General features: G+C 36.0%; 1 protein-coding gene across 2 annotated transcripts in view; it reads left to right on the top strand.

Annotated features, from left to right (window-relative positions):
* The window catches only part of LOC149803948 (uncharacterized), a 130,066-nt gene that overhangs the window by 60,033 nt on the left and 57,811 nt on the right, over positions 1-12,222 (top strand). For both annotated transcript variants that reach the window (XM_089953766.1, XM_089953764.1), the window contains one exon: positions 11,008-11,077. In XM_089953766.1, coding sequence (XP_089809892.1) covers positions 11,008-11,077 — 70 coding nt within the window. The remainder of the gene's footprint in view (positions 1-11,007; positions 11,078-12,222) is intronic.

Below are 12,222 nucleotides of genomic sequence, written 5' to 3'. Positions count from 1 at the left end.
CATTACAGGCATGTATTGTGTCATTAGATCAGGGTCTGCACTGCAGGCATGTAATATGTCATTAGATCAGGGTCTACATTACAGACATGTAATGTGTCATTAGATCAGGGTCTACATTACAGGCATGTAATGTGTCATTAGATCAGGGTCTACATTACAGGCATGTAATGTGTCATTAGATCAGGGTCTACATTACAGGCATGTAATATGTCATTAGATCAGGGTCTACATTACAGGCATGTAATGTGTCATTAGATCAGGGTCTACATTACAGACATGTAGTGTGTCATTAGATCAGGGTCTACATTACAGGCATGTAATGTGTCATTAGATCAGGGTCTGCACTGCAGGCATGTAATATGTCATTAGATCAGGGTCTACATTACAGACATGTAATGTGTCATTAGATCAGGGTCTACATTACAGATGTTTATGATTATATCCCCTCAGTAAAACATTTTTCAGGGAAGTCATACATATTAACTGTGTTATAGTTAACATTGCCTTATACTGGGGTAAATTCTACATAGTATTAATAATTAATACATAATGTAATATAGTTCTTGACCATATCCACCTTATATATGGACCCTCTTACACTCAGAGACATTGTAATGGGATACATTGACCATATCTACCTTATGACACTGGCAGTATTATATTGAGATACATTATAATGGGGTACATTGATGACCTTACCCACCTTTTGTCAGGCAGTATTAAGACACATTATAATGGAGTGTGTGTGTGTGTGTGTGTGTGTGTGTGTATGTGTGTGTGTGATTAGGATTTTTAACGTAGCTTTAACAATTTTTCAGTAATATTACTACGATGATTGCAGTTTATAGTGACATCCATCACGGGGGCATCATGGGACATGTAGCATGATGTCCCACCCAGTCACGTTATCATGACACCAGGCTGACCAGTCCTAACACTAACCTCTTAATGCTGAGCGCCAAGCAATGCAGCTGTTAGTACCGTTTTTGTAAGTCTTTGTTATGACTTGGCTGAGGATCGAACCCACGACCTCCCACATCCGAGGCAGGTGCTCTAACCACTAGGCCACAGGAGCGGTCTATAATGGAGTAAATTACACATAATATTGTTAATCAGTGTATTGGGGATACATGACTATACTATATGGGACACTTTATATGGGTACATTTATGACCACACCCACCTAGAATAAGGGACCATGTGATACTGAGACACTTTATACTGGGTTACATTCATGACAACACCCACTTGAGACACTTTATACTGGGCTACATTCATGACAACACCCACTTGAGACACTTTATACTGGGTTACATTTATGACCACACCCACTTAGAAATAAGGGACCATGTTATACTGAGACACTTTATAATGGGTTACATTCATGACCACACCCACCTGGTATAACCCTTTACCACATGCAAGCACTTTTGGATGCGTCTACTCCATTCTCATGGAAGCGATTTTTGACACCTCTACCCAACTCTCATGGAAGCGATTTTTGACACCTCTACCCAATTCACATGGAAGCGATTTTTGACACCTCTACCCAATTCACATGGAAGCGATTTTTGACACCTCTACCCAATTCACATGGAAGCATGTTTTGATGCCTCTTCACCATTCTCATGGAGTGCCTTCAACACCTGCTGTAAACATCGGCCATTTTGAGTAGGTTGGTGTAGCACCACCTTTGGGGAAAACTCCAAATTAGATACTACATTCATTGCTGTGAATGACCACTACATCAGATCATGTGGAAGGTGTTTAAGATCTGGTCATAATCTGCTATTTAAAGTAACTAGGTTGTAATCTCTGTTCTCCAAAATGGAGTCTGCAGATTTCATTCAACATTAAATTCACACAATCAGTACGAAACTTAGGTGTTACTCTGGACAGTACTCTCACATTGCACCAAGGTGTCATGAACATATGCAAGGCTGCATATCTTGAGCTGAGACGCATCAGCTCCATTTGCAAATATCTTTCAGTTGATGCCACTAAAACACTTGTGTGTTCATTAGTACTTTTAAGACTGGACTATTGTAACTCAATTCTGTCTGGTTCATCTCAATATCTACTCCAAAAACTTCAAAAAGTTCAAAACACAGCTGCTCGGATCATACTTAGAGTACCATGATCAGAGCACACCTCCCCGCTGCTCTGTACCCTACACTGGCTATCTATTCAATCCAGAATCGAACACAAAATTTGTTCTCTGTGCTACGTTTCACTGACGGACTCTAGTCCAACATATCTATCCAACCTCACCCATGTGTACACACCAGCAAGATACTTACGCTCCTCTTCTGACAATCATATACTCAATTATTCCCACTATGAAAACAAAGTCATATGGACAACGTTCATACCAAGGCCCGACACTTCATACTATGTTACATTCAGGACCATATCCACCTAGTATAATGGACCATGTTATATTGAGACACTTTTACTGGGGTACATTCAGGACCATGCCCACATAGTATAATGAACCATGTTATATTGAGACACTTTTACTGGGGTACATTCAGGACCATGCCCACATAGTATAATGAACCATGTTATATTGAGACACTTTTACTGGGGTACATTCAGGACCATGCCCACATAGTATAATGAACCATGTTATATTGAGACACTTTTACTGGGGTACATTCAGGACCATACCCACATAGTATAATGAACAATGTTATATTGAGACACTTTTACTGGGGTACATTCAGGACCATACCCACATAGTATAATGAACCATGTTATATTGAGACACTTTTACTGGGGTACATTCAGGACCATGCCCACATAGTATAATGAACCATGTTATATTGAGACACTTTTACTGGGGTACATTCAGGACCATACCCACATAGTATAATGAACCATGTTATATTGAGACACTTTTACTGGGATACATTCAGGAACATACCCACATAGTATAATGAACCATGTTATATTGAGACACTTTTACTGGGGTACATTCAGGACCATACCCACATAGTATAATGAACCATGTTATATTGAGACACTTTTACTGGGGTACATTCAGGACCATGCCCACATAGTATAATGAACCATGTTATATTGAGACACTTTTACTGGGGTACATTCAGGACCATGCCCACATAGTATAATGAACCATGTTGTATTGAGACACTTTTACTGGGGTACATTCAGGACCATACCCACATAGTATAATGAACAATGTTATATTGAGACACTTTTACTGGGGTACATTCAGGACCATACCCACATAGTATAATGGACCATGTTATATTGAGACACTTTTACAGGGGTACATTCAGGACCATGCCCACATAGTATAATGAACCATGTTGTATTGAGACACTTTTACAAGGGTACATTCAGGACCATGCCCACATAGTATAATGAACCATGTTATATTGAGACACTTTTACTGGGGTACATTCAGGACCATATTCACCTAGTATAAGGGACCATGTCATACTGTGGTGTCTTGTACTACATGAGATATATTTGTTGTTGTTGTTGTTATAGGGTTTAAGGCCATTTTTCAGCACAAGATAGGCTATACATGGCAGCCAGTACTAATGGTGGAGGAAGAACCCTGTTAAAAAAGATTCAACTTTGTTATATCTTCTTGTCTTTGCATTTGCCACTCTCATTTATCCAGTAATACTGTGAATCCATATGTTTTCATGGCACTCAAATTTCTTACTTTTTGTATATGAAAAATGAAATTTTTGTAGATCATTTAATCCATCGATTCAGTCTGTTATTTTCACAGAAGAATCAGTCTTTAAAAAATTGCTGTGCCACAAAAATAGGGATTTTACAGTCGTTCTTCGTTTAAAAGTTTATGTACATATACCATTTACTGTTTTAAAAAAAAGATGACTATTATCCAGTATGGCGCTTTATTTTGTCACTTTTCTGTTGATACCATTGACATCTACAGTTATTTACAGTAGTTTTGGATCTAAAGAGACAACTTTTACCAGTAATGTATTAAATATTTCTGCACTTTTTTGGCTATATTGTAGGCCATGTCCAGCCATCTGTCTGTCTGTCCATTTGTCCATCAGTCAGTTTTTTTATAACCAGAACTCCAGTAGCATGGATTGAGAGATCGGGAGATTATATTTGGAATCATGTTTCATTAAGATAAGTGGATGACAACGAAATTTTGAATCCTTGATGCAGCCCCTGGCAGATTGGGGGTAGGGGTCAGAGTTCATTTATGTAGGTTTAATAGACTCTTATTTTAAGCTGAACTCTGGCTACTGAGATTAAGGGGAGATAATATTTGATAATTTGTTTCACTATGGTGACATGAGTCTATATTTTTAAAATAAGTAAAAGAAAAGAGTGAAGACAACAAGCTTTGTAAAATTTAACAAATAATATATCTCTTGCTTAATTAAAGAAGCTTTTGCCTCAGAAAGATCATATTTTCTTGCAAGTTGAAGCAAAATTCATCTTTTTTCAAATAATGTATCTTTTGATGGGTAGGATTTGAAAGAAAAATCTCCACTTTTGATGACGTTGTTAATAAGCTTGTTGATTTCACTAAACATTTCTAAGTTATGAAATTATGGGATTTTAAAATTCTGATATTAAGGGAATTTAAATTTCAAAAACAGTTTTCTGAAATATTTTAGCCAAAATTTGTATCTCGGACAAGCCCCCAATTTTCTGTTACGAGTCTATGCTCTTAAAACTAAGTAACAGAAAAGAGTGAAGACAATAAGCTTTGTAAAGTTTAACAAATAATCTATTTCCCATGAATACAAGTGAAAAAATGAGAACAAAAGAACTTACAGTTTTACAAATTAAATCAAAAAATAATCCAAGAATTAAAACACAAGTCCTATTAATGAAAAAAGTTCTAAGTGAATCTCAGTTCAAATCCTGATGGAAATTTAAAATGGAAGGATATGACATCTGTAATAGTCAGTGTTGTACTGATGTGTCAACAGTCTCTTGTTGAATCACAGAAAATATTATTCCAATTTTTTAATTCTTTATAAATTCCAGTAAATGTATTTGTCCAAGAATTATCGGAGCACTTTTGTATTTGCAGGGAAAAACAATCAATTGAATTCAATAATTTAAAGAAAATAAAAACTCAGCCCAAACCAGACACAAAATAAAACAACTTGACGTCTCCAGCGATTAAAGCGTGACTGACTTAATTCTTATCATTACATCATTTATGAGACTAACTAAAATGCAAAACAGATTCCTGGATGGGGGTGAAGAGTTCATTCTTCTGGAAAAAATAGAAGTTTGTTATATAATAATTATCACATAGTCCAGGTATGACCTTGACTCAACTTAATTATTCTTACTCTGAGAAGGATAATAATTTTTTTTTTTTAATGTTGTTTACTAAAACTGTCACTGATTTTGCAATAAGGTCAGCAACTAGGTACAATGTTTCTCTTGGTTGTTTACATCAAAAATAAAAAGAAAATATAAAAAATCAGTCAGGCCAAACAGAAATGAACTCTATTCTGGACAATATCAAATACAGTAAGCAATATTACATTACAATAGCATGTAATGGATTAAAATAACAAACAACTAACAAACGAACAATTAAATGACATATACATAACAGTAGTGAGTAGATGATAACAAAGGTCTCATGTTCTGTATGCATCCCTTGGATTAGGGGATTGGGTGAATGGTTTGGAAGCAACAAACATAAAATAGTGGGAATATTTGTTTTGGTTTGCATTGAATATTTCCTTATAGAGTAAACCATATTTTTGTGGATGGTTTTATTTTGGTTATTATTGCTTTTTCTAATGATTTAAAAATAAAATAAATTATATCATAAATATTGGTTATCTAATTATTTTTACCTTTGGAGAAGATTAATCAGTGGCATATGTAGGTAAGGAATGAGAGGTGATCATTTCTAAGTAATTCTTATTTACACTGTCTCTTTTTGATTATCCTTATTTTACATTTTCATATGGAGCTTTGTTCTTTTGGTATATATTTTACATGGAATCTGAAGCAGGTGATTTTACCAGAGAAATAAAAATGGAATGAAAACAGAAAGCAGAATGAAGGCAGATGAATAGATTATGGAGGAAATAGAGATTACAAATCGAGACTGATGAATGATAAACAAAATGTTAATGCATTTCAGGAATAGATAGATGTTAAAAGTTTTTATAAAGTTGCAGATAAATTTCTCTAGTCAAAAGCCCTTGGTATTATAAACGGAAAACAGATCCTTTACACTGGCAGACAATGTTTTACCCCTTACATGCTGTAATATTGTTCTTGTTGAAAAACAACTTCCATTCATGTGATGGCATCATTGGTGTTGTATTAGTACACAAATAATTTTAAACAAATTAATTAACAAAATTAGCCAACAGTTACTCAACAGCTGTATTTATTTGCTGGCAGTTACTATACAGCTGCAATTATATTTTGATTTATTTAAATTATATTGTTTTAGTTTAAATTGTTTTGATTAATTTTAAATTCAATGCTGTCTTTTTTTATTGAAGCAAACTTAATAAGAGTTCTCTCCCTTTAAGACTGAATATCGGAAAATCCTACCTAATTCCATTTCTGTTTGATTCAAGTGCATGACAATGAAAGGGAATGACGGAAGTAATAAACACACAATCCAAATGCGTTTCTGAGAATATTAACGAAATATGATGTGATGATAAATGAAATGTGACTGGAATTCAAATACAGTCCAACCTGTCTACAGCAGCCTTCCATGGGATAAGACCAACATGGCCTTATCTATATGTGACCTCTGAAGGCAGATTCAGCTCTCAAGCTTGGTTCATGTTAAATGCATGTACTATGCACCACATAGAATTAGTAGTAGTACTAGTAGTAGTATGCTTTCAAGGTATGTGTATTTAATATAGCTATTTAGCAAAAACAAAATAATAAAATTAAAGGTTCCACACAAAATTACTGTATCCACCCATTAATCCATCATGTACATTATATCATCACTGCCTTTCATCATTGTCACATGGTTCAAAGTTTTTATAAAGTTTTAGAAGTCCCTTGAATTCTCATCCAAACATTAAATATTACCTATGTGTCGAAGTTTTTATAAAGTTTTTGAAGTCCCTTGAATTCTCATTAACTATGACTGTGAAACACAGAACTGACTTTTTTTTAGGGCAGTTGGTATAATTAGGCATGAAAAAAGGAGTTCACGCTTCAAACAACTGATGGATTAAACAGTTGCTCCAACTCTGTGAGATCAAAATACAGTCAGTGAGAGATCCTTGATGATTAGGGAATGAGAATAAGCTCCATGCATCCATTTTTAGTAGCATATAAACTGTAAGGGATGTCACAAGTACAATGTATCCTAACCCTGCATCCATTTTTAGTAGCATATAAACTGTAAGGGATGTCACAAGTACAATGTATCCTTACCCTGCATCCATTTTTAGTAGCATATAAACTGTAAAGAATGTCACAAGTACAATGTATCCTAACCCTGCGTCCATTTTTAGTAGCTGTAAACTGTAAGGGATGTCACAAGTACAATGTATCCTTACCCTGCATCCATTTTTAGTAGCTGTAAACTGTAAGGGATGTTACAAGTACAATGTATCCTAACCCTGCATCCATTTTTAGTAGCTGTAAACTGTAAGGGATGTCACAAGTACAATGTATCCTTACCCTGCATCCATTTTTAGTAGCTGTAAACTGTAAGGGATGTCACAAGTACAATGTATCCTAACCCTGCATCCATTTTTAGTAGCTGTAAACTGTAAAGGATGTCACAAGTACAATGTATCCTTACCCTGCATCCATTTTTAGTAGCATATAAACTGTTGTTGTTGTTGTTGTAGTGTTTAACGCCATTTTTCAGCACATGATAGGCTATACATGGCGGCCAGTATTAATGGTGGAGGAAGAACCCTGAAAAACCCAGGGAAGAACCACCGACCCACGAGAAGCTACTGGCAGGCTTTCCCACGTACCCACGCTAGCCGAGCCTTGGACTCGAACCCACGCAGACAGAGGTGAGATGGCAGTGGTCCGTAACGGAGAGCGCTTTAGACCACTCGGCCACTCGGGGCCCCTATATAAACTGTAAGAGATGTCACAAGTACAATGTATCCTAACCCTGCATCCATTTTTAGTAGCATATAAACTGTAAAGGATGTCACAAGTACAATGTATCCTAACCCTGCGTCCATTTTTAGTAGCTGTAAACTGTAAGGGATGTCACAAGTACAATGTATCCTTACCCTGCATCCATTTTTAGTAGCTGTAAACTGTAAGGGATGTCACAAGTACAATGTATCCTAACCCTGCATCCATTTTTAGTAGCTGTAAACTGTAAGGGATGTCACAAGTACAGTGTATCCTAACCTTGCATCCATTTTTAGTAGCTGTAAACTGTAAGGGATGTCACAAGTACAATGTATCCTAACCCTGCATCCATTTTTAGTAGCTGTAAACTGTAAGGGATGTCACAAGTACAGTGTATCCTAACCCTGCATCCATTTTTAGTAGCTTTAAACTGTAAGGGATGTCACAAGTACAGTGTATCCTAACCCTGCATCCATTTTTAGTAGCTGTAAACTGTAAGGGATGTCACAAGTACAATGTATCCTAACCCTGCATCCATTTTTAGTAGCATATAAACTGTAAGGGATGTCACAAGTACAATGTATCCTTACCCTGCATCCATTTTTAGTAGCATGTAAACTGTAAGGGATGTCACAAGTACAATGTATCCTAACCCTGCATCCATTTTTAGTAGCATATAAACTGTAAGGGATGTCACAAGTACAATGTATCCTAACCCTGCATCCATTTTTAGTAGCTGTAAACTGTAAGGGATGTCACAAGTACAATGTATCCTTACCCTGCATCCATTTTTAGTAGCATATAAACTGTAAGGGATGTCACAAGTACAATGTATCCTAACCCTGCATCCATTTTTAGTAGCTGTAAACTGTAAGGGATGTCACAAGTACAATGTATCCTTACCCTGCATCCATTTTTAGTAGCTGTAAACTGTAAGGGATGTCACAAGTACAATGTATCCTAACCCTGCATCCATTTTTAGTAGCTGTAAACTGTAAGGGATGTCACAAGTACAATGTATCCTTACCCTGCATCCATTTTTAGTAGCTGTAAACTGTAAGGGATGTCACAAGTACAGTGTATCCTTACCCTGCATCCAGTTTTAGTAGCATATAAACTGTAAGGGATGTCACAAGTACAATGTATCCTAACCCTGCATCCATTTTTAGTAGCTGTAAACTGTAAGGGATGTCACAAGTACAATGTATCCTAACCCTGCATCCATTTTTAGTAGCATATAAACTGTAAGGGATGTCACAAGTACAATGTATCCTTACCCTGCATCCATTTTTAGTAGCATATAAACTGTAAGGGATGTCACAAGTACAATGTATCCTAACCCTGCATCCATTTTTAGTAGCATATAAACTGTAAGGGATGTCACAAGTACAATGTATCCTAACCCTGCATCCATTTTTAGTAGCTGTAAACTGTAAGGGATGTCACAAGTACAATGTATCCTTACCCTGCATCCATTTTTAGTAGCTGTAAACTGTAAGGGATGTCACAAGTACAATGTATCCTTACCCTGCATCCATTTTTAGTAGCTGTAAACTGTAAGGGATGTCACAAGTACAATGTATCCTTACCCTGCATCCAGTTTTAGTAGCATATAAACTGTAAGGGATGTCACAAGTACAATGTATCATTACTCAGCTTTTTTCTTTCTTCATAAGGGACAGCTTTGATTCAGAATCATGAAATAACAATTAAGATTCATCCTATTAGGATAAAAAAACAAAATCAATTTAAAATAATTTTACATAAAATGGAGTTTGATACAGTAAAAGTTGAAGATAATGAAATAAACCTGTCATACTGGTACAAAAGCAATGGTAATTCTGTCCTTGGATCTTTCCCCCCAGACCAGTCTTCACCCTTGATAGTGTTATCTTAACCGTATCATAGAATAAAATGTGGTTCACATATTATGCCTGAATCTAAAGAAGCCTTGCTCATGAAACAAAAAAGTGTCTGATGTGAACACCTTGAGTGGTCACACTCCTGGTCACTTGAGTGGTCACTGCTGATACACTCCTGTAACTGCTTAAGGCATGGTGGAACCACTGTTTGATTAGGACACCTGGCTGCTGACAACAGAAGGCATTAAATACAGAGAAGTTATATAGGCCATTTGCTAGGGAAATTAGAATGGCTGTTATGACCAGATGACCACTGAATTCAGCTGACCATTAGGACAGGTTTGACTGTATTACATTAAATACAGGGAATTACATAGGCTGTTTGCTGGGGGGAATTAGAATGGATGTTATGATCAGATGACCACTGAATTCAGCTGACCATTAGGACAGGTTTGACTGTATTACATTAAATACAGGGAATTTATATAGGCCATTTGCTGGGGGAACTAGAATGGCTGTTATGACCAGATGACCACTGAATTCAGCTGACCATTAGGACAGGTTTGATTGTATTACATTAAATACAGGGAATTACATAGGCTGTTTGCTGGGGGGAATTAGAATGGATGTTATGACCAGATGACCACTGAATTCAGCTGACCATTAGGACAGGTTTGACTGTATTACATTAAATACAGGGAATTACATAGGCTGTTTGCTGGGGGAACTAGAATGGATGTTATAACCAGATGACCACTGAATTCAGCTGACCATTAGGACAGGTTTGGCTGTATTACCTTAAATACAGGAAATTGATATAGGCCATTTGCTGGGGGAATTAGAATGGATGTTATGACCAGATGACCACTGAACTCAGCTGACCATTAGGACAGGTTTGACTGTATTACAATTCAGGATGCACATGATATCCAAACAAACTGCAAATGAAATATAAACAAAATGTAGCTTTGGTAAAATTACCTGTTTCTGGTTTCTGTAGCAACCATTCGGCATGTGCAATTTGTTCTGTTTGCATGACTGTTTTCTCCAACTTTTGCAGTCAGCAGCTCTCCTCGTTAAAACTCTCCCTAACCCAGCAGCAGCAGAAAAATTCTCCAAAATGTTTGAAGGTAATATTTTCCTGTTCTTCATATTTATCTATTGTGAATTCAGTATATCTATGAGATACTAAGTTTCATATTTATCTGTTTATCTTTTGTGAATGCACTATATTTAATAGATACAAATTTTCATATATATCTATCTATCTATTGTGAATTCAGTATATTTATGAGAGACTAAGTTTCATATCTGTTTATCTATCTTTTGTGAATTCATTGTATTTATGAGACTAAGTTTCATATATGTCTGTTTATCTATCTTTTGTGAATTCATTGTATTTATGAGATACTAAGTTTCATGTATATCTATCTATCTATTGTTAATTCATTATAATTATGGGATACTAAGTTTAAAATGTGTGTGTTTGTGTGTGTGTGTGTGATTAGGATTTTTAACATAGCTTTTAACAATTTTTCAGTCATATTACTATGATGTCTGCAGTGTGTCAGTTTATATTGATGTCTAGCACTGGGGCATCATATTGCAGACATGTAGCATGATGTCCCACTCAGTCACATTATCCTGACACTAACCTCTTAATGCTGAGTGCCAAGCAAGGCAGCTGTTAGTACCATTTTTATAAGTCTTTGATATGACTTAGCCGGTGTTCGAACCCACGACCTCCTGTTTCCGAGTTGGACACTCTAACCACTAGGCAACCAGAGTGGTCAAGTTTTAAATGAGTGTACATTGTACTTATTTAAAAACTCAGAATTTCAAGGCAAAAATAGTAATGATCCAGAGAGAGAAGTGAAAGACAATCAGGAGAACTTGATAAATTACCGACCTAACACCAGTGCATTGTATTGTAGTTTTTGGTCATAACAATATTAATGATGATAACTACAGTCCCAGTGGTTGTAGTGCTGGTGAAGATGATGTTAGTAGTAGTAGTAGTAGTGATTGTAGCCATTCTTCATGTACAATTATGTCATATATGTTTATTGGAATGGATTGAGAACTTTGAAATAAATACCAGTTATTACTGGATATGTTTTTATCCTTTGCATTTACTGCATCACTAGCTTGATACATGATCTTAAATCAGCTTTAGTGAAGCTGAAAGTAACATTTGGTTCATCTTCTGATTTTACCCTTCTGCAATGTAAGCCTCATGGTAAATGGCAGGAGCAGGATTCATTCTTATTTTGTT

Source organism: Sinohyriopsis cumingii, chromosome 3 (genome assembly GCF_028554795.1).
Source record: "Sinohyriopsis cumingii isolate HCF-2022 chromosome 3, ASM2855479v2, whole genome shotgun sequence".
Taxonomy (NCBI): Eukaryota; Metazoa; Mollusca; class Bivalvia; order Unionida; family Unionidae; genus Sinohyriopsis; species Sinohyriopsis cumingii.
This window is presented reverse-complemented; position numbering and strand designations above follow the sequence as displayed.